We start from the raw sequence: 23,485 nt of genomic DNA, 5'->3' as shown, positions 1-23,485 counted from the left end.
CAAAATATGGCCTGCATCACAAACATTGCATTGCTGCTTACTCCACTGGGGTTTTCAGGAAAGGATCTAAGGGTTAGATGCCAACGGAGAATTCAGCAACTTTCTTAAAGGCAGCTACGCTAAGTAAACCCAAAGTGGAAGACCGGACAATTGCATTTGGTGAACTAACCAGCCGGACTTCATGCTGGGACGCGCTCATTTCAGGTCGTTTCCACCTGAATGCAGAGAATTCCTACGTTTGTATGGGAACACTGGGCCCATATCTGCAATTTCTTTTGGGGTTTCTCATATCACTACCCAACTGCTTTACCCTCAGCTACCCCAGAATGCAAGTTGGGGGCAACTCTTCCCTGGCCAGGGAGAAAATACCTCTGCAACAAATTCACCAAGGAGGAATACATAACACAGCTTCTCCTGCACAGAATTAAAACATCTCCTTTGTGTGTCATAGTCCCATGCTGTTTGCTGATAAAAGAGATTACACATTAACTAGAAGAGAAGTAGGTAGTCCTTTTGAAGTTGGAAAGCAACCTCTCCCTTTGATAGAGCCATGAGTAAAGCATAAAGGCAATCTCAAAGCACAAAAAGACCACAGATGCGTTAGAGTGCAATTCAGTGGCTAAAGTCACCGCTATTCTGGAACTGGAGCACGTTGAACTCCCTTCAATTCCTCCCTACGTTTCAGCACCAGTTGCTGCTGAAAGAGAGGGAATCAGTAATCCAGAATGCAGTGACAGAAACAGACATGGAGAGCTACATCATCTGCCTAACACAGCCAGACTTGTCTACCATAATGCTGCTCTCAGACCACTTAATGGTTCTTCAGAGGTCACTGCTGTGGTCAAAACACCCCGAGACCTCCACCCCACCAACCTACCTTTGGTTCCATTCGGGAAGATGGCCGCACTCACAGCTATATGCCCCTTTAGGACATATGTGAAGCATTCCTGTCAAGGCAATATGTGCCATGAGTAAACAGGGAGAGATAAAACATTGCCCTCCCCAGAAACGGAGAGCAAAGCTACATTTTGCAGCAAATTGTGGAGAAGCTTGCAAGACTTGCTCATGCTCTCCTATGACTAGCGTGCCAAAGCAAAGCACGAGCAGAAAGAGTTTACATTACTCTAAGGATCTTTATCAGCTAATTATGGAGCGTGTGGCACAAACAGACTGCAGGTTTAGCAACAGGATATTCACTTGACCCATGATGACTGATTTTCTTCATGGCTATAGCTTTACTTCCCGAGAATACCCTACAGCATATTTCCATCCCAGAGTGAACTAATGATGAAATGAGTTTTAATTAAAGAAATGATTTTACATAAACCAAATTACATCGCTCAGTTCCCAACATGGACGTTCTTACAGCAGTCAGACTAGCTTTGGACATAGTAAGCTAGACACAAACCACTACAGCAAACCACTTGCACTAAACACTGAGTTTTATACTATATTAAGCCACCTTAAGCCCAGGTTGGACAAGCCAAAAACGTGCATCTTCAGTCTGCTGATTTTATTACTTCTTGGAGAAGATGCGTCACTTTCCAGGTGAGAGGTGTGCGTCTTGAATTAAAGAATGATACCTCCCTATCTTATTGCACTTATATTTTGGAAATCTGAAGCCCGAGAGCTTCCTTTTTAGTCTTTACAAAAATGCTGTCACTTGTTTTATTATTTAATAAGTGATACTCCATAGATCCCTTTGACTATATGGCAGTAGAGCATGTTATTATTTTTTAAGCACCACAGTGACTGTTCAAGTACCTCTAATAACAAGGGTCAGATCACAAAACACACTGAAACGCTACGTTACCTTTTCATAGGCTGACGGCATGCCAAAATGCATTGTCCTGGTCACATCTGTTGTGCCATCTCTTCCAAAGGCAAAGATACAGGATGCAAAATGATGGGGGGTGAGGGGGGAAAAAAGAGATTAAAGTGAAAAAGCACAGAAAAAGCCAGTCACACTGCAACAAACCAAACTAATGACTGGGTGAAGTTCTCTGCTCTGTGCTATGCAAAACACTGATGATATAACACTTCCTAATCCTAAAAATTCCTGCACTCATCCCAGATGCAACAACAGTCATTTACAATTCAGAACATTAACTTTCAACCATAAGAATCCCACAGCTCTTCTCAAATTAGAATCTAGACTGCTTGTAAAAGTGAAGCTAATTTGCGGATCGGCAACAGGCACTGCCCATTGAGAATAGGACATAGAAGGTCAAGTTTAGTCTACTTGCATTAAAAGAAGATTCTTTAGCAGCTTAAAATATGCATGTATGTATACATACATGTATGTATGTATACATATATGCACATAAATGATGGCTGTCAGCTCTGGAAAAGCAAGTATAAGTGGGCTGAGTGTCTTTTTCACCCTCAGGATGCCTTGTACTAAAATTTCTAGAAGTTTTCCATCATTTCGATGGGGGCTAGTCTGAGACATCAGAGAACGGCCCTAAGTTCCTTCTACGAATATCATTTTGTGCCTGGCGTCAAAAACACAGAGGGCCTTGAAATAAATAAGTTTCCTTTGAAACATTAATTCCTGTGCCTATGCTCTTCGCCAGCGCGCACACACACCACAGTCACAAAGAACTCACGGTTTAACTTCTCAGCAGTGACAAGCTGAGCATCCCTGTCACAGCGCTGTGGTAAATGCCACTGATGTCCAGCTTAAGCCTTATTCAAGGGGCTGCTTTTCATAGTGGCACTAAGGAAATCATTAATTAGGCCATCAGAGGGGCAATAAAAGATCTCATTGTAAAAATCTTATCAAAGGATGTTTGCACGGTTCCTCTTCAAAGCTCTTCCTGACTGACATAACAAAAAGGCATAGCTCTAAAGACAAAGCTCACAGCTCTAAAGACAAAGCTCATCTCAAAGAAGCAGTCAGGTCCACCCCACATCTTTCTGAACAAACCATTCCTAATCTACTTACACTGGTTAAAAATATCACTTTTATTTTGAGGAGTCAGAGCTCCACCATAAACATCCACAAAGATTGAGGCCACTAAATGGCGCTGAGTGAGCAGCCATGCTGCCTTCCCCAACATACCTCAGACTCAAGAGGCCACTGGGATGTGATATCCTGCCTCTGACCCTCCCTGGAAAGAGGGAGAGGGCTGTGCCCTCTCCACCATGCCTTTGCTCCACCTTGCTTTGGCCTCAAAAATCAGTCAAATTGGCACCCTTTGCCCACACCTTGGCAGGGTGGGTACTCTACTCAGCTGTGCAGGATGCTGTGTAGGCAGCCCAAGGATAAACCAGGGCAGCCAGGCCTGCAGCTTTAACACCAACGCATCAGTGAACAGAGCTGGGACAGACAGAAACACACACCATCAGTCAGAGAACGGCCATCAGCAACGCTGGTGCTGGGACTCGGAGAGGAACTACACTTTTAAATCCTGTTCCCTACCCCAGAGAAGGCTTGTCTGCTACCCTGAATCTAGCTCAAAACCTGCTGCCAGGAATCAGTCATCCAGTGCTTTCGCTGCAAAATCTGCCAGGCAGAAATCCACCTCTGCATGCTCTGCCACCTCCAGCAATAAGGGCCAGTTCAGTTCCATGTGTCTATGAAATGAATTGGTGGTTCTCATAACAAAGCATTGATGTGCCACCTCTATCTAGTTCAGAGATCTCAAAACTAGAGTCAAACCACACCCATCTAGACCTCCCCAATGCTTAAGTAGGCCCATGCAGGTTTCTTCCAACAGCTATATTCAAAATCCCACAAACACCTTTCAGAGAAGGTACAATACACAGGCTCTCTGTGAAATGGCACTCATAAAACCACTCAGTTAGCCTCTATGTGTTGCTGTGCTTGCCAGAGCAAGTATGAGCTGACCCGGCAGGGTGGTCCCTAGGAGCAGAAAAAGCAGTGTTTTCAGCACCATTTAACCCACTCACTTGTACTGCGCTCCCGAGTCCAGGAGGTAGATTTCATTCACAGACAGGGTTCTGTTGGTCTCAGGAACTGGCCTGTTCAATTAAACACAGTTATTTGTTCCATAGTTTTAAGGTCTCCAGCCCAAGTCTGTGGCCCAAAAACCAGGCTAACTGCATGTTTGAATGTGTCAGCTTTCATTTCTTGTAGCAGCAATGGAAATACCACACACGCTGAGCCAGGGATCATAGTGAAGAGTGTATTTGTCTACAGTAAATAAAACTAAGGTGCAGAGAATAGTTTTACTGCTTCCAGGAAAACCCTCAACACCTGCTGCTGAACTTATTTCAGTGCAGTTCGCGCTCTACCCTCAACCTTCCCCCACCAAAATAGCCCTTCTTTATGCCTCTGAGCAGACACACATCCCTCTTGATTTCCAGAGCTAGCAATTGTCCCACAGCACAGAGAGACCAAGTCAAGCCCATCTCCAGGTCGGCCAGTCAGCCTGTGGTGGATGCAACAAGGGAAACAAAAAAAAGCTCTTCACAGACATAAAAGCTTTTAGACTGAGTTGAGCCAGGGATTAAATCTCTGTTCCAACACAGATGTTACCTATACTCTTAACTGTTTTGAGCTGAGTCAGTCACCACTTCGGACAGATAGTCCCTCAGTGGTCACAAAGGACAGAGAAGACCAGCATCATAATAAATGCATTCCAGCCAGCAGAGCAAGTTGTTTTTAAACGTAATCAGTGCGGAAGCTCTTGTGGAATAGAGCAAGATGGCAACTGACAGCAATTACATCTCTCTGTTGTACTCTGCTGTGACTCCACAGAGAAGCTACAGAGCTCATCCCAGGTACACTTGGTGAAGGACAAAAGGAGAAGCTGTTTCTCTTACTTGTAGTGAATGATGGCTCCATTTGGACCTGTGCTTGATATGGTAGCAAAACTCAATTCAACAAAGTCTTCCTGTTGGCTGAAAGAAGCATAGACGAGAGGAGCATATTAGCCAGCTGGGGCGTCCCAGCAAATGGCAAGCAGGAGAAGAGTCCTGGTAAATACTGCAACTTTATCTTCATGCTCTATTTCACTTCACCTTAGCCTCCCCCTAGCCCTGAAAGCCATTTAGGCAAGCAACACTCAGGTAGGAGAACCGTGCAGATCCAAACTCTATCTTCCCAATCACATAAAAACTTGCTTTCTATCTCTATCCACTCCTTATCAGTAGGAAGTTCACCACCCAGACTACCCAGGGAAGAGATGGCCTAAACAATTTCTTCTTTGTTATTTATGTACTCATAGGTGATTTTAGATTGAGATACACGTGGAATAGCTCAATACAAATGATGCTCACTGTTCAATCAGAGGAAGGGGAAATTAAACTCTTCCAAGGTAAGAGAGCAACTGTCTCATATTCAAGCGTCCTAACCCACAGCACCCTTCAATGCTATCTCATAGGGCAAGCAGGTAGGATCCTGTGGGCTGGGACTTGTACCTCCTAAGAAAACCCTTTCTTCCCCAACTCTTTCAAGTGTTCAAAAAAATCCTGGCGTAATGGTTTGTCCTCGAGTAAAATACCTCTGACAGTGAGCTGGATTTCTAAAGAGTAAAATAAAAACCAAAGGATTAAAAAAAAAAAAACAAAAAACAAAAAAACACACCACATCCACAGACCCAGAATGCTACTGCCTCACATGGGATTTATTTTTTTACCTGCGAAACTCCTCTGCTTTGTCTGCAGCAATTATTTCTGTCACTGTTCCCTTTGGAACCTAGGGGACAAAGATTTAGGCTGAATTAGCATGCCAACAAGCAAAGGAAACGCTATATGCGCAGAGAAGGCCCAACGCTTAAGCATTATAAAACCCAATCCTGAAGTGGCTGCTTTCCAGATTTTCTGTCCTCATTCCCCAATGAGGACAAACAAAACTCAGCAGTACTGTGCAGAGCGTAATGAGAAGCAGGAAGCAGAACTGGTCAGGGCAGGATTGCTGAACCCTGTTTGGGGAACAATAGGCAAGCACAGAAGTAGCATCTTATATGGCAGCATCTTTTCACAGAGTCACATTATACCAGATTTAAACTGTTCTCTCTGTTTCAACAGTCTGTGGTATTAGCTGAAATCTGCTTTTATTCAGAGATAGAAGCACTTGGAGGGGAGCGGGAGGAAGGAGGGGCATGGAATTTTATCTTAGGTGTTTGGCAAATTAAAACCTGTGACACATATTGCTGAACCGACTTCCCCAGGACTGGACAACAGGCAAGTGGGAGCCAGAGACAGGTCTCGTATCCCCCAAGGCAGATTTCTTGAGGTACTCAGGTAAAAAGGCACCTTCTGGAAGTCACCAAAGCATCTTCATAGGTAAAGTCAATGGGCTCAGACATTCAGTAGCACAGAAGGAACACAGCTTAGTAAGGTACTGTGTAATATGTGTAATACTTCCTTCACTACACACTCCTAACCCAGAGCAAACATGAGCAATTTGATTTATCCCATCTTTACTGCACATAAGCCTGCGGGCACATCTCCATTCATAAACTGCACAAGACTGAATATTCTGAGAATACTCTAGCAATACTGCACTAAACTGGACATTATTTCATAATGTACACTACCAAACCAGCACAGGACAGTATTAAGGCTATATTAAGTCTGTTCCGGTTACTCCTCAGCTGCTCTGGTTTTGGTCTGTACAGAATAAGTGGGAATATGTTTTCAAAGAAATTAATTCAGCCTTGGATGGAAGCACAGTCAAAATCCCTCAAATCAAATAAACAAATAAACCAACTCCAGATGTTCCCCCTGTCTTAGCACAGGCACTACAAAAATATCAAAAGGTTTGTGCTTATGAAGAATTCTACTTAGCAATAAAACCTCCAGGTTAAAAATAATAATACACTACCTCCTTCTCCAGCCAGTTAAAGAGCTCACATAGGGCAACAGCATCTTTGATCTGTGTTAAAATAGGCACAAAAAAAGAGAATTGAGAACAAATAAGATTTGTAAAGTCTCAGTAGAAACACTGCTTTTAATGCAAAGCAGTTAGACCTGCAAGCTTCAGAGAAACAAACTAGATGATGTAAGAGGTTTGTCCAGGTTTTGCATCTTGTAATTAATGCAAGCACTGGAAATTTATTAAAGCAATTAAATAAACATTAATAAAGACTTGCTGCTGGGAAGTCTCTCATCACAAAGGATTACCAAGTCCTCAGTAAGCATTGGCTTTACCCCACACATGACTCAAGTCTCTTCTGCTTCAACACAGAAAATCATCTTGTTTCTGATCATGGGAGATGCAGCCCATCTCAGCCTGCGACAAGGAAACATGCCCTTCAAGCACCGAGCCTCAGAGGCACCATATTGTCTCTGCCACACAATCTCTGGCTTCTCTCCTGCCCGATGGCCTCCTGCTTCCCCCTCTCTTTTTCCTTTTTTTCTAAAGGGGCAACAAGCAGGAGATAAACATACAAGAGCGAGGCATAATTTCTCCTACAGGTGGCAGAAAAAAAAAAGTGTCTGTGCTCAGTACAAGTATTTCAACTCTTCCATAACTGATAAGGAGGGAAACAAAAGCACTGAATTAGAAAGCAGCAGATCCCAAGGAACCAGCAGTAAATATGGGGCAAGCCCAGAATTGCCAGCCCTGCTCCAACTGGCACATTTCTCATGTTGTAAAACCTGCTGCTTGAAAAGTAACAGGAAATAAGCAAGAGAAATTTTCAGCCCCACTGTGAAACTGTTACATAGGTTGCTTCTTTTCCGGAAAAATATGCAACTCTCCTGGGAAATCAACACCATTTTCAGAGTGTCATGATGATGATGCAAAAACAGAGCACTTTCAGGACACTGGCTGCTTCTGAATATCTTGGCCTGTGTTTTGCATCACGTGTCAAAGAATTTCTCTATGTTCTTTCTGCATTTATTCAGGTGATAACAATTTAAAGACTCCACTGAGATAAAGAACAGCACTTAGCAAAGTGAGAGAACATCCCTTCAAGGGCTCACACTAACACTTCCAAGTCTAAGCAATCCCCAACAGAGCAAGTTTGGTTACTCGCACTACTACCTGTGGTGTTCTTCGCTCCAAAGGAGTGCTGAAGAAGCAAAAAACCCGCTTCAACAGCAGTAGATGTTCAACAGAAGGCTAGAAGAGGTAAAACATTTTTTACTCTGTCATCCAAATATTTGCTTTTTAATCCAAAACGCTGCAGCTTAAAGGAAAACGTAATCTCGTTCCCTGGATGCAAAGCAAACCTCTTGCCACACAGAAGGAGGCTCTTGAGGCTTTACTTACATGTGCTCTTCTCATGCCGTCTGTTTCTGATGCATTCTTCACAGCTTTTGCAATACAGATGGGGGTATATGGGGTGAGGTATCGGTAAGCCTGCAGCAGGAGGACGGGGATTACACGTGGATTAGTCAAACAACATAATCCTAGAAGTTTAATAACCCAGCCTGGCCACAATTCGCACTTCGGCAGTCCCTCTAAACCTTCAGCACTGTGGGATACTAGTTACCAGGAGTTAGCTAAGTACACTGGGGAATAAAGAGGAGTAGTGCCTGCCTGTAGGAGATGGAGTCATCAGGGGAATCCACGGAACTAGAGTGCCAACAGCACATCATAAAGCAGGGTCAAGATCTGAAAAGCCTGAATATCGTACCAGTGTCCAATCCATGGGTTTCCTCTTGGTGAAGTACATCTGAAGACCCAGAAACAGCAAAAAAGAAACACCAAACCTAAGGACTTCAGTGAAATTTAGGCTGTGGAAACATGGACTTAAAGAGTCACCTTGAGTTGTTACCTTACTGTCACCCTCACGCAACAACAGGCAAACAAACAGGCCCCAGCACCAAGCACTGGACTCAAACCTGGAGGCTCCCTTGGGCCCCAAGGGCTTAGCTCTTTCGGCACTTAGCACCCCCACTTCTAACAAGCATCAGCCCTGTCAAACACATCAAGAGCCAAAAAAACATGAAAGGCCACTGCAGAGCTCAGCTCCACATGCTGTCCTCTACTAAAAGAGGCATATCCCAGGGGTTGAGAAAAGCTTTTCCTGTGTCTGGATGGGGTGACCTTGCACTAGGCACTAGTAACTTATCCCTTACCACTGAACATTTCCCCTAGTTGTCAGCTGTCTATGTTAGCGGGAATGCGTGGCTGGTCCTGAGCATCCCTTCAAAAACTTGCCATCTGAGGTAACTTGCCCAAGCTTTGTCACGCTCCGCAGAGGAAGGAATAAAAGCGAGGTCTTTTGCTCCAGTTCTCTGCTTGACCCATTATACTCTGGGGGGTAGGAAGGGCTCTTATACAAGCCCAGCCCAAGCTGCATGCTGTTTTCTTATTCTCAACGCACCAGCCTACAAATTAACGTCACCCACATACAGGATAGGCCTCTTGGACCTTCAGAGAAGACCTATTTCTCATAAATCCTAGAGACTTACAGTTTCCAGATTCTTAAAAATAGTAGGACAATTACACTACATTATGAAGAAACTGAAGTGCTAAAAAAGCCACAGGAAACTATCAAGAGTCAGGGCAGAATTTCTCCACAGTCAGATCTCTGTATTAGATTGGCTTGTCTTTCACAGATACTGCCCAGATCTATTAATCTGCAAAAAGCCTACTTACATGCAGTTGTAGGCAAATCTATAAAGGGGTTGCAGGTCTGTGTTTAATAATGTATTGGATTTTTGCCAACATCAATATTTGGCTTTGACGGAGACAGCAATAGACAGACTTCTAGCACTAGCATTCTTTAAAGTACCCTGGGGCCAGTTGCTCAGCTGCTGTAAAGCAGCATAGAGCTAGCAAAAAACACCCAGCACAAGGAACTCTGACTCTGCCACTGACTCACAGGGTGGTTTTTAACCAAGACTTTTCAGTTCTTCCCCTTCTGCTCCCACCGAGCAGAGCTCCTTAGGGTAGGGACTCTCCCCATGCGTACAGAGGGCACCCAGCACAGAAATGATTCAACATAAGTAAAGACTTCCAGCGCTACAGGGGTATCATGTAGTGTTGTATTAGTTGTAGTGTTGTAATCACTACAACTCATTACAGTCCTTTATCTAGGCCAGACCGGCTGTACTTTTCAATATGGATACTCTGCATTACATCAGCTACAGCAACTTACCTAAACTGGTGTTAGTCCATTGACTCCAACTACAATACAACAAGGGGTATTTTACTCTGAAGTCAGAAGAGCCACAACATTTATCTTGGATGCTCCACAGCCTCTATGCTTTCTGCTACCCTGAATAAAAGGCAGTGGGCAAAATTTAAGCATTTTATGTTCAGAGGCCACTTGTACCTAGAAATGGATTGCTGCTTTCAGGAGGTTTAACACTGGACAGGGAAAAAAACTGTGTCCGTCCTGTTCATGTTCATGTCTTGAGAGTGGGTTTTTCAGTTTTCTTTTTTTTTTTTTTTTTTGGGGGGGTGGGGGGGGGACAGGGGGAGGGCCAGGGGGGTTGAGAGCCTTTTTTTTTTTTCCCCCCCCAAACTTAAACACAAGGGAAAGTGCATGTCTCCCACAAGTCAGTGCAAAGGCACTGAGAGACACATTTTGCATTAAAGGGATATGCTGACAGCGACAGAACTTCTCAGCACTTTACTCTTTGGTTTTATTATCTGTCCCAGTGCTCCAAGTGCACTGAAGGTACCAAGGTATATAGCAAATATCATCACTGGAGAAAAGAAATTGCCATTCCTGCTGCTATTTTGGCGATGAGAGATTTGTGCTGGTATTAGACTGTGGCAGTCTGGGGTACACAAACAGACTTTGCTATTGGGACTCCGTCTTTTGGGAAATGGAGAAGGTCGCTTTTAAAATTCTTGTGTACAGGAAAGGCTTTCAAGTACCGCAAGCTGCTACGTTGGCACTGGTACGGCCATACCTTAAATGCGCCTGCAGCAGCATGTCAAACAGAAAGAGGATGTCTACCCACCTGGAGGAAGCAGAAACCTAGTAGTGGGTGAATGAAGACTTGCAGTTAAACACTTTTTACAATTCAGTTTTTTCTTGGGTGCCCCCTTCATATGAGCCCTGTGATTCTCGGGCAGGAAGCCTCGACTCTTCAGCATCTCAGTAAGAGCACAAAATCCTGTTTGCTGGGTCTGGTCTTCCAAAGTAACATCTGGAAAAATGCCAACTAGTCCTTGATTCCCAGTCACTTCACTATGTAGTGTGTTTATTCACAGCATCTTTTAGGATGCTTTTCATAGTGTCTGCTACTAGACGTCTCTAAATTGGGTGGACTTCCAGAGAGAACGTGATCTCCAGCAAACAAGGTATGTACACAAGATGCATAGAAGTCAACTTATCTGTCTGTAGTTGCTGCTGTGTCCTTCACTGACTGTCTCCTCTCCTGACTCTCTAACAAGATACGAGGTGGACTGCAGGACTCCCAGACAGCCAGGTTCAAGTACAAGGGTAAGATATAGCACATAAAGCTATACAGAAAAAATTCTGATACTATGGCTGTCCCTCAGCAGATGCACTCACTGCATGGACAACAAGTGCCTGCAGGCTATCCGTGTCCTAGTGTTCCCTGCTGTAACAACTCTGTTGTCCTGCTCCTCCCGTCTTCCATGTAAGATGTCACATATCACTCCATATCCTCAAGCTACTGAAACAAATAAGGGGAACCATCTTCAGATGCTCTGATTAAGCCCAGTGTCCCCTCCTGAAAGTGCTGCCTAACTGCTTCCTGCTTCAATTTCTGGGAGCGTTTCCTAAAGCGGCTCTTACTGCTAGTCCACGTAAGACTGATGCTCTAGCCTCAGGCACAGCAACCCGAGTTCACCCTACTCCCTCTCTCCCCCCTCTCTCACTGTACTTGCCTTATCTTAAGCTGACAATTCTTTAGGTAAATCGGCTTAGCGAGTTGGAAGGGCAGCTCCAGCGAGAGCTACCCAAGGATTAAACAACCCCTCAAAACCTCAGCACTGCTGGATCCCTCCTGCACAGGCACCAGCCTACAGCACACCATGGAGGGGAAGCCAAGGGCAGCTGCCCTCATTAAAACCGTTCCTAACCACACCGAGGAGGGAGGAGAGAACTCCTTTCCTGCGCCAGGGCCACAAACCTTGGGGATAGCCTCAGTCAGAGCATAGCTGGCTTTGTCACTGAGCCATACTTTCTCCTTGAGTGAAAGGCCTGTGCCAACAGCCTGCAGCTCTGTCAGGATTGATCCGTAGGGCACCACCTGGATTTTAAACTCGGGCTCCAGACTGGAGTCAAGCTGTAAGTGTTCCCTCACGGCTGGGTCCATCACCCGGTCACCATCAATGAAGAGCCTGAGAAATAAATCAGAAAGAGCAGATAGATGTGGGCCCACATCTGACTACGGTTCGAGTAAGGGAGGGAAGAAACCACCACACTGCTCTGATGCTGTTTAAGGAAGGGAAGACATTGTTAATTATGCTTTATACTTTGCTCTAGATTGTTTTATCCATTGGCCTTCACGCAGCTTGAATCCTGCTTTGAAGTTGAGACATACCACCCTACTGAAGCGAAAGGAGCTGATATCATTTTTGTTTGTATGACATTCAAAACAGCTGCATCCCATAACCACACTTCAACCTCCAGGAGAGAGGGACAGAGGCACGTAATGGCTGTTCCCTAATTTTTAAGGGCAACATCTGGAAGGGGGAAAAAAAAAGTCTACTGCTGTTAAAAGCACCACATTGTTCTTTCTTTTACTGAATTGGAAACTTGAGCTCAACACTCGCATACAGCCCGTACTCACACAGCCACATTTTACTCCAGATGCATCTAGCTAGTAGCTCTGAGGTGCTTCTAAAACATTTGTGTTTCCTGAGGCTCATTACAGGGGGCAGCTAGGGGAAAGCAGCCTTCTGGCATAAACCAGCCCTGAAACCTTTCTACACAGTCCCTCCAGTTTTGAAGCAACTCCTCAATGACATTAGAGAGAAGTTTTCCAATGTCTAGGCCAGTGTTGGCTCTTATCCACATTTCACACAGAGCTCCAAGAGTCCTCCACGTTATCTCGAGGTGACAGACAGAGGTCAGCCATCCTGCCCAAGATCACCCAGCAAGTCAGCCAAGGTGCTGGGGAGCACAGCTGAGTTCTTGGCTCCCTTTTCCTAGCTCTGATCAGGGGAGGAAAGTAATTAATGCTGAAGATAAAAGTGCTCAAAAGGGACATTAAAGCAGCTTGGGTGTAGGCGGTTTTAAAAGACAGAGCGTATTGCTAGAACAGATCTCCCACAGAAAAAATGCATCTTAGGGGACAGAAGAGGGGAGGAAATACAAGTACCTGATTGTGCTCATTCCAATGATGGCATATGCAAAAAATACAGGATTGTACTCAACATCAGAGCCTCGGAGGTTGAAGAGCCCTGGAAAATAAGAGCATCAAGAATCAGGGTCCTGGTTCATCCTTCGTAACACTAGAGAAAGCCAAAAATAAGCTCAGCAAAACACAGCCAAGCAACTAGCTGGCATGGGTGCAGGTCATGGGTCTGGCTCCAAGGCAGCTGTCCTACATCCTGCTGCCTTTCAGGCAATCCCGAGCTTTTGCCAGGAGATGGCACCAGAACTGCAGCTTGAACACTGCTCTCCAGGATGGAAATCAGAGTCCAATTTCCCAAGGAAAGGCCTTGGAAAAAAGTAGGTATCAAAAAAGATATGGCTATGCATTTAAAAAAAAAAGTAGTATTTGCCCTTTGCAGTCTGTGCAGTATGATAAGAGCTCGAGAGCTCTCCTTAACAGCCGGAAAGCTTTAAAGTTACAAAAGAAGATAACACTTCATCTAGTCCTTCTTTTGATACTTGAGAGAGGAGGCACAATAGGCAAGACCAAAATACTCCAAAAAGGCCTCTGATTTGGGTGCCTCTAGCATCTCAAGCGCAGAATTCACAGCCTTAGGTTTTTTTTCCCCCCCAAAGATTCTCCCTCTCACAACTCCAGGCAAAGCTGAGAGGAGAAGTATATTTTCAGAATCTCCAAACTCCTGATTTTAGGGTCAAATAAAAACCCCAGGGTATCCAATTAGCTGAAATGAGTTACTTGAGGCAATAAGGCCAGCCAGCAGGACAGCTGGGAAAAGAACCAGCATGTCCTAAATCACAACCAGCACTGTATTCAAACTGTGCAAATTCTGCCACAAAAGTAAAAATAGAGTTTGATCCTCCCTAAGGAAGGAATAGGTCACTTGAAAGCAGGAAAGAACCACAAAGAACTCTTTACTGCGTGGGTACAAACTTCCTCACTCAGCTATTTCCCAATGCAGCAAGGAGGTAACAGCCTCGCTTTGTGGCCCTCTAGTTCTGTCTCCAGAAGCTTGTCTGGAGTTTAATATAGTGAATTTAATTTTATATAATTAAAGCGTCCCCCCTCAATTTAGGGACGGAAATCTACCAGGTACTTGGCAATAAGTTCCTCTCATGACCTCTTTTGGTCCATCTTAAAACCCTTGATTTATAACCAAGCTTGGCTTTGCTGGAAACATTTAATCTGAAGCCACCTCAGGGCAGTAATTTATCATTCATTTAATTGGAGATGTGCCTGAAAAGGTGAGACCGAATCTCTGCTCACACAGGCCTCCCCAGGGAGGAATCATATTTGCTACTCTCCAAGTACTTCTTTCATGAAACAAGCTCTACGCTCAGTGTTGCAGATCCAGGAGAGCCTACAGACCTCAGCAAGCTAGCTTCTCCTCGTGCTGGAGGCTTCATGCTGGCTGCACCAGAGCTAAGAACACGCTACCTTTACTTCTACCATTTCAGATCAGACATGAGGTGCATGCATTAATAGCACACGCAGCCAACACTGGCATTCCCACTGCACCACTCTGGGCCTTGGTGACTTTTGCTAACATTAATCCCTAAGAAATCACTCAGAGGCATGGATACACCAAACTAGCAACAACAGCCCCTGGGGAATCACTGCCTTTTCTGGCTGCGCTCCCTTCCTACACACTGGGCAGGGAGCCAGAGTATAGAGAGCTGATTATCCTGGGGCCCCAGATACGGGGACTCTCCAGTCAGACCCTTGGATCAGCTTCTCTCCCGGATTGAAATGATCTGGAAACATGAATCGAGTCCCGACTTACTGTTTTAACCCAAACATTTGCTGAACAGTGCAGAGGTAAAGACTCATTTTAAAAGCAATGAAAATTACAAAGAGGACTGAATGCCGCACACTCCACCCTCACCTTATGTATACAAAGCCACATGTTGCATTGCTTTGTTTATAGCTCAGCCTCCATAGCAGAAAGCCTCCATCGTTCGGTAGAATGAGGCAGCATCAGGATATCTTTCAGCCAGAAAATCTCACAGGTTTTTTTTTTTCCTCATTCAAACTGCCTCAGGCTTTACACATGACCTTCCTTTCCCTTTGCCTAGGCTGTTTCTCCAAAGGTGGCGATTTGCTGCACATCTTGGGCCAAAAACGCATTCAAGAGCTTCCTCGATGTGAAAAGGCACTGTATAGAAATACAGACTCACTGCTTGTGACCCAGTTTCTTGACTGCACTTGATACAAGTTAATTGACCTCTAACAAATAAATTGGCTGTAATGAGTGCCTCACCCTGGCAGGGTTCTTCCTTTCCCAGGCAGGAAGGAAGTTTATTTGGAGGAAGAACTGAGAAGGGAGATGCAACAGCCCAGACCAGCTGCAAAGACTTACAGGCTACTTCATCCAAGGCTGTTACCACAAACCACGGGACTTTCCTCTCAGCCATTTTTGAACGGAGGGCTACGATTTTGTCTCTCCAGCTGACCCCTGCAAAACACAACATGAAAGGCTACAGTCACCAACCTTACTGGCATGGTGATGGAAGCACCGACTGATGCATCGGATTTTGGAGGTATTCGAACACAGTGTGCTTGGTCTGTGTGCCTCACTCCTGCCTAATGACTGATATGAACTCTCTCAAACAAGCTTCCCCATCTCCAAGACATGCATGGATTGTTTTGAAGCTGTCTAGCCCCCGAAAAACAGATATTTGAGGTTGAAGACAAAGAGGCCATTAGCTGAGGTACAATCACCTTGACCGAATCACAGTGGATCATTCTGGGCTGCAGTAGTGTTTTTCCTCACTACTTCGTGATGGGAAAGCAAAAGGGGAAAGGACAGTAGAAATATCTCCTGACTCTCGGGACTCAAGCTTCTCACCTGTGTAACCCAGGTCCAACGTGATGAGAGGCTTGCAGGGGCGCTGGGGACAGTCTGCCCAGATTGCATCGATCAGGTTTTCTTTGACAGGCACAAGATCGTGGCCAGCGCTTTTCAGGGCTTTGGACATCCTCTTCCACTGGTCTGCCAATGGGAAAAGAGTCAACAGCGGTGGCTTTAAAGAACACACGCTGGCTAAACAACGCTCCCAGTCACGGGGGGAATCTCAAGAATCCGAGCCTCCTCCCTCCCATCCCCTTAACAACAAAGCAAAAGCTATTGCAACTACAGGGCCCCAAATGCCGCCACTGCAGCCAGCAGCAGGTACAGAACCTAAGTCCCTGCAGCCCTGGGGTCTCCTACTTGAGCTGAAGAACTGCCCCAGCTGCAAGACAGAAGGCACTGGAAGAAGACACTCCAGAGGCTGCCATAAGGACATCCTCCTCCACGCTGCAATGCAGAACCACGCTAGACCTAAGCTAGATGAGGGTTAGAGTGGGCTTCCACATAGCCACCAGTCTGATCTTGAGCTCACCTGAGCCAAGGGAAGATCTTCCCTTGCCTCCAGTGGTCTCTGGATTGAGCCCCAGGCTCTGAAACATGAAAAGACCAATGGATACACATTCATCTGATACACATGGTGTGCCTCTGCAGGAACACACTTCCTACTGGCAGAGATGCAGAGATCCTGAGCCCCTCCCCCCCCCCCGAGCAGACTGAGCAAGGCAAGTTTTGCCTGGGTGTTCTGGCTCACTTACATGCTTGTCAAGGCATTCACCATCCTTGTGTTGAAATGCCCGTGACAAGCCACAGCATAGATAAAAGGAGGTGGCTGGGACTCTGCTTTCCAGGGAAAGTCATTGCAAGCCCAGACAGTAGTTCTCATCCATTGTGTTTTGGAGCATGTCCACGAGCTGCTGTGGAGCTCTCACGTTACATGCCTAAAAAACAACATCTAAACTGTTTTATACAACGACAGTATCACCCTCCACCACCTCTGGGCGGAAACATGGTAACTTTTAGCTGTACAGCATCACACAACAGCTTGGCCAGGGGCATAAGGAAGCAAAATCCAGTTGCCCAACCCAGAGTTATACAATGAAGTTAAACCAACCAGCTGGAATAATGAAAGGGTCCACTCCCACCTTCGAGCCTTCTGGGAGGATGCTCACTAGCCAATCCTCCTGAGTCGGCGTATCTTTCAGACCTGAATAGATAAAAGAGGTTCAAAGAAGCAGCCGTTCTGAAGTGTTCCAACGTTACCCAAAAAGTCAAGTCCAAGCTAACATTTCAGGCAGGTCTACTGATGTAGGTCTACACCCATGGGCAAGAAAGGCTGCAGAACCTTAGAGCAGGAGCACTACCATACCCGAGATGTTCCTAAACCCCCGCAGTGACGGAGTGCTCCTACAGCCCACGTTGTGCCACATGAGAAGTGGCCAGATAGCCTGTGATTGCTGTCTGTGCGTTAGTGGAGCAGTATCCCAGCCTCCTGCATACCCATTTTCATGAGCGTCCAGTTGTTATCCATCTGATGCGCAGCTTGCAGGAAGTAGCGTCCATCCGTCCACATGGCTGCATGCTGTTCAGTTACAATAGCAGTACCTAAGCAGGAAGGCAAAAAGATGTGGTTAGAGAGAGGTGGACATTGTGCAGAGACCCAGACAGCAGTGGGTGTGTTTGGAAAACACCTGTATTCCCCAGAAGGCAGCTCTGCTCATTGTTCAAATGTTACTCGAGTTTCAAAGGAAATATTCATTGTTTCCCCTATGCTATGACCTTCCAAATCCCATCATGGACAGTATGCACAAGGGCTCAGCTTAACAAATTGCCTCAGATGAATTCAACTTAAACATTGCTCAGCCAGTAACTGCAACTCAAATAAGGCTTTCCAAACCCTTTTAACAGCGAGCATGGTTTTTCACTTGACTGTTGTCATACTAACACATACTAGGCACAACTAGACTCCATCCCATCTTCTGACAAGGAGGAAGCCCAGGCCCCGGTCACCCACAAGGGAGCGCCATTACTAGACTAGAATACATGGGGTATCGTCACCAACTGTCAGCCACACCCCCTTCCCAAACGTTGCAGCTGTAGCACGGATGGCTGAACGGGAAATACGAACATAAACCTCTGCTGATTTCAGTGCCTGTCCCATTCCACTGACTCTTTTGTGGGAGCAATATGCCTTACAGAGCAATGAAAGCAGATAGCTGAGGGGCAGTAACATCTCAGCAAGGCTCCTTGCATTCCAAGTGCCTTACCCTTTGCTGTTCAAGAAACTCAGGGCACAAACAGAAACTGAATTCTGGTCTGGGTCTCTGCATCCTGATCATCTTTTCCCTCACCTATATCCAGAGACTGAAGCCCAGCTTAGCAGACAGAGTTTCCAAATGTGAATTCATTGCCTTCTGAACTCCCCCAACACAAACCCCAATTTTAAGCTGCTCGAGCCTGAAAGATGTGAAATAAAAGTGTCTTCCATCAGGAAACACAAGGTGAGCCCCTGTGTGAAACCTCACTGACTCACCAAGTGGAAACACACACCTTCCAAGTACAGGATGAGATCCCAAAATAGAGATCATGATTATGAAGAGGCCATGCAGAAGGCATGAAATTAACACAGGATTCATGTTATCCATTAACACCAATCTGCAGCCTTGAATTTATCACCTTCCACATGAGGTCCCAGCATAGCTCATAGGAACTGATGAATTGACCCTCCAAACACATAGGTAGCAACATTTAACCCAATTTACAACCAGAGGAACAGAAAGACCTAAACAGACCAAAATGACTTGCCAACAATCACACAGCAGAGTGAGCTGCAGAGCTTAGGATACAGCTATGGTAAAAACTGGGTCTCTTGATATGCAGACCTATCCCACAGCCAAGAAAACATCCTGTCTCTGCAAGATAAGCAGACTTTTTTCACAGAGTTCAGTTTCCAAATGCAGTGCTTCTGGCCCAATTGCTGTTTAAATAGAAGGGCTAGCTAAAGCCTACTATTCACCCTAACCCAAACAGGCAATGTAGAAGCCGACTGTGCTAGCTCCACATCAAAAGAAACAAACACAGATTATAAGCACCACATTAAAGAGTTAACAGGATTTCACTTTCCGAGAGGTTCATTTGGGGGTCAAACATTTTCTGAAAAATTGTTATTGCATTGATATTACATAACTCCAGTGGGTAGCCAAGACATAACTCTGCAGATGCTGAAATGAGAACAGAACAGTCCAAGCAAGCCAGATAGGTTTCCTTTTCCATCCTGCCTCTGTGCCATGAAAGGGACCATTTCTTTATGGGGGAATTATGCACAGCCGCAAGAACCCAATTCCTGGAAAGGTACCTGCAGAGCCATCAAATCCAGAGATGAATGCCCGTCTGCAATCACAGGGTGCAATGTACTCACTCTGGAAACAAAAGAGACTGTAGTTATTTATAGCAGCAGGAAAAAAAAAAAAAGGGAAAAAGAAAAGAAAAAAAGCAGCTGATGACAAATACTTTGATAAGGTTTTTCTCCTAAAGGACACTGCAGAGAAATAAATGAGTTAAAAAAGCCTGAACTCTACACAACTGGAACATTTAATCATCTGCGATTATACCGCATTTATGCCCAACTGCCTTTTTTTGTGTAAAAAAGCTGCAGCACTTTTCCTCCACAAACCTCTGTAAATACTGAAGTGCTTCAGAGTTTGCAGATGTTTATTTCACATTCAGCCTCCCCTTTAGGCAACAAACAAACACTGCCTTTGAAGCTGCAATGTGAAAGGAAGAGAAACCAGAAGCATTCCTTGATCTTGGAGACCAGAGTAATCAGCACATCAAATCTGTAAAATTCACTATCTCCACTGAAGTCCCCTCACCAGACTTTATGAGAATTCCTTTAAGACTTTATTTTCCACAACAACATTAAAAGAAAACCATCAAGGTGGGTGAAAAACACAAAACTTTTAAGCCCTTAGAATCTTTCATAATTAGATACTGAACCTATCACTTCTTCCTCGCCTGCTCAAACCAAGACTACATCAGAAATCATTGGATTATAGTTTGGTGGGTGAGAGGGCATGGAGGTCTGCTGGTCTTTCCTCATACCAAATCCATCACAACCTTTGTTCGTAGGCACTTCTTTTGGCAGCATTAAAGAAGAGCCTGTGAAGGTGCAGATACCACTGAGGCTGTCAAAATGAAAAGAAGAACACCTTTAAATGGCCGCCACATCTTTTTTAACTGGACCTTTCTTGCAAGACCAGAGGTCAGAACTGCTGAAGAGGCCTGTTAATTAACTAGCACAGCTGCCTGTTAATTAACTAGCACAGCTCAGTAAATCAACTTAATCTAGGCTGGCAGCGCTGGTGGTCGAGCTGCAGAGCCCCTAGCAGAGTACCTTACAAATGGTCTGAAACCTATGTCTGTCCCTGGGCAGGTACAGCTCCTCTGCCCTCAGCTGTGCTGCTGCAGGAGAAACGCTTTGGAGGCTGAGCTGAGAAACCACAGCCCAATTCTCAGATGGCTTTAGTTCCACTATGATGGATATTGCACTTCTCTCTCGTCATGGCTTTATTTGTAAATAAATAAATACTTTATTTGTAAATAAAGTCACCTGCTCGTTACAAAATACTCCCTTCGAATCTGTTACTCTGCACAAAGAAGGAAGACAGTTCAAAAGCAGAGAAGTCAGTGAGAAGCACAAATCGTGGCACCTCTCAGTCACTTGGGACCAACACTTAACGTCTGCACCAGAAGAGCCATGTCTCTCTCCTCCTGGAAGAAGCCCCAGGCAGCAGCCACCAACCATTCCTCACTCACCTGCTGAAGTCATGCCTCGGGGCAGCAAAACCCATGGCCCAAAACAGGATTTAGCAGAGTGGTCTTTTGCTGCTGGCTGCCAGGGAAGATCCCTAGGATCTGCTCCCAGGAAATCCTCTATTTTACCCAAATACCAATGAAAATGGACACAAACGAGGCAGGTGTTGAGAGCAGTCTAGTTCCCTGCGGCTCTTCCCATCCAGCCCTGCAGACCCTGGGGAGGGCAGGGGTCAAGACACCCACCTTGGGAAGGGATGACTGCCCCCTGCGCAGCTCCAGCTGACAGGGTGAACCCATCGCAGTCCACCACAGCACCACCATCACCACTCACTCCCTTTAAAAGAAAAACTGAGGCATGAGCTGATAAGCAGGGAGGACAAAGTCATCCTGGGAACAGAATCAGGATCCAAACACCAAATTCCCAATGGATGCTTATCACAGAGCAGCAAGACAGTGTGTGAAGGTCCAGTAAGACTGGACTTGAGAATTATTTCCCACTTCAGCATTTCCTACTGATTTTCAGCCTGCTACAATTCCCCTTCCCCCACACTGTATCAGACACCCAGCTCACAGACGGGGATCCATCTCCCAGGGTCTGATGCCTAAAGGAAATGCTGGACGTTTCCTGTTGTAGATCATATCAAAAAGTCCATCTGAAATCACACCAGCAATTTCTCTTCCCTTTCTCTTGATCTACCCAACAGAGAGATTGCAGGCTGGTTTGTTTATGTAGATAAACAATTTCACTTTTGTAGGAAGGATTAAAGCTGAGCTAGCTGCATTAACAATATAAAACAGTGAGATGAGATGGATTGTAATTAAAAAAAAATTTGTTTTAAATCTACAAGGGGGGGGGGGGGGGGGGGAATCTACCAGTCTTATATCTGGTAAGAGCCGACCTAAACTAACAAGGACTTTGATTGGGTGGGAAATATCTCATAGTCCTATTCAAAGACAAATCCATGGACTGTGTTAAGAGTTTACAATGAGTCAGTGGAGCTAGGAGGGATCCAGAGGGGAAGACAGTTCATTCATCCGTCAGTCTGAATTCCTACACACCCCGCCTGCCCTGTCCACCTGTTCTGTTCCATACAGCAACCCCAACTGTGTGAAGATGAACCCGTATTTCACATGGACTAAAATTACAAGGGGAACGCACCTGTGGACGCCACACAAAGTACAGACCACAGCACAATCAGAACAAGGTTACTTCCCTGGGGCTTGTCCCTGACAGCCTTTACTGGGCCTTTTGTGGCTGCTCTCCACCGCACCTGTCAGTCTGGGATACACAGTCAAAACTGGGGGCTCCATCACAGAAACTCTGAGCTAAGCCAGCAAGAACCCAAAGAGATCAGCAGTGTTTCTCACAGGAGTCTGCACAGTTGGGCGTTAACCGTTAACATGTCAAAGCTCATTCTTTTCAGGGCATTCAAATGTCAACCAAAAGCAGCAACGGAAAGAGCAGCTCACTGCCCTTAGAGCTATGACACTGATGCCCTACCATTAAAGAACAAACACTGCTGTGTACTTGGAGGAGGTCTGTATTCGCTGCCAGAAACCTAACTGCATCAGTAAGATCTGGAACAGGTCAGTGCAACCTGTGCAAAAGTCATTGCCTCTATTGCTTTATAACTCTGCTGATTCCCCAGCTCAGAACAAGTGCGTGTCAGACAAGCCAATCCTGAGCAGAAGATGGCATCTCTGCCAACCCAAACATGGGGCCCTGAGCCCGGCAGGTGTTTCCTGGATGTGGAAGACCAGCCAGATCTGACCAAATTTGTTTTCACTATTGAGTCAAGGCCTGGGGAGTTGGAGCCAACCCCAGTTAATTTGTGACTGGCTCAAAACCCAAGCTCCAACCCAAACATCAGTCCCTCCCATTAAGAGGGAAACTCTTCCAATCTCTGAACATCCCCCCAGGAGCAAACTGCAGATTCAGTGTGAACTGGGTGATACTACCTAAAAATGGATCCTGCATTCACCATTGCAACACTCCAAATGCTTAGGCAGGCATTTTTAACTGAACTATAAAGGGATTAGGTGCCTCATTCCCAAGAGCCCAGCACGTCATCCCTTCGTGTTCCTCTGACAGCTCCAGCCACAAGATCCACCCCAACATCCACAGAAGCAAGCAGGACTCTTTGCATAGACTTCAGCCCACTTTTGAGTGGGACTGCTCTCCTTGACCACCAGTCTTTGGACTACCCAGTTTCCCAAGAGAGCAGTCAGTTTCTTCTAACTTATAACTGGCATTAAAAGTCCCAAAAATAAAAAATAAATATCAAAGCAGTCAACACTCAGGGCTGGCTACAAGAACCACAAATCCAGGGTATTAGCAGCCTTGGGTAAGCCAGACTCAGAGCAGGCTAACTGTGTCTGAGAAGCTCTGCAAGTCTTTTCAGCTCTTCACACACTAAATATGGAAAGCAAAAGATATGATTGGTGGCAAGTCTCCTGGTAGTATCAAAAAACTAAGCCTTTTGGTCTTCACAGGAAAAAATAATATTAAAAACATCACAGAGCCCAGAGCTCAAATATCCAAGTTTCATTCAGCAAGACACCTTCCATTCTCAGAGATGTTACAAAAAAGTCAGTCAGCAAGTTGCAGCATCAGGATCTAACAGCAACAGTCCA

General features: G+C 45.4%; 1 protein-coding gene across 3 annotated transcripts in view; it reads right to left on the bottom strand.

The window, feature by feature from the left end:
* Positions 1-23,485, bottom strand: part of XPNPEP1 (X-prolyl aminopeptidase 1) — a 32,689-nt gene that overhangs the window by 3,570 nt on the left and 5,634 nt on the right. For all 3 annotated transcript variants that reach the window (XM_068949690.1, XM_068949689.1, XM_068949691.1), the window contains exons 4-17: positions 19,392-19,455; positions 17,537-17,641; positions 17,151-17,243; positions 16,037-16,180; positions 15,548-15,643; positions 13,174-13,255; positions 11,980-12,190; positions 8,189-8,278; positions 6,797-6,847; positions 5,607-5,665; positions 4,792-4,869; positions 3,916-3,987; positions 1,814-1,874; positions 878-947 (exon numbers count right to left, since the gene is read on the bottom strand). In XM_068949690.1, the coding sequence (XP_068805791.1) occupies positions 878-947; positions 1,814-1,874; positions 3,916-3,987; positions 4,792-4,869; positions 5,607-5,665; positions 6,797-6,847; positions 8,189-8,278; positions 11,980-12,190; positions 13,174-13,255; positions 15,548-15,643; positions 16,037-16,180; positions 17,151-17,243; positions 17,537-17,641; positions 19,392-19,455 (1,276 nt within the window). The remainder of the gene's footprint in view (positions 1-877; positions 948-1,813; positions 1,875-3,915; positions 3,988-4,791; positions 4,870-5,606; positions 5,666-6,796; positions 6,848-8,188; positions 8,279-11,979; positions 12,191-13,173; positions 13,256-15,547; positions 15,644-16,036; positions 16,181-17,150; positions 17,244-17,536; positions 17,642-19,391; positions 19,456-23,485) is intronic.

The sequence above is a fragment of the Struthio camelus genome, chromosome 7 (genome assembly GCF_040807025.1).
Source record: "Struthio camelus isolate bStrCam1 chromosome 7, bStrCam1.hap1, whole genome shotgun sequence".
Lineage (NCBI taxonomy): Eukaryota > Metazoa > Chordata > Aves > Struthioniformes > Struthionidae > Struthio > Struthio camelus.
Note: the sequence above shows the minus strand (reverse complement) of the source record. Positions and strands in the feature narration are given on the sequence as shown.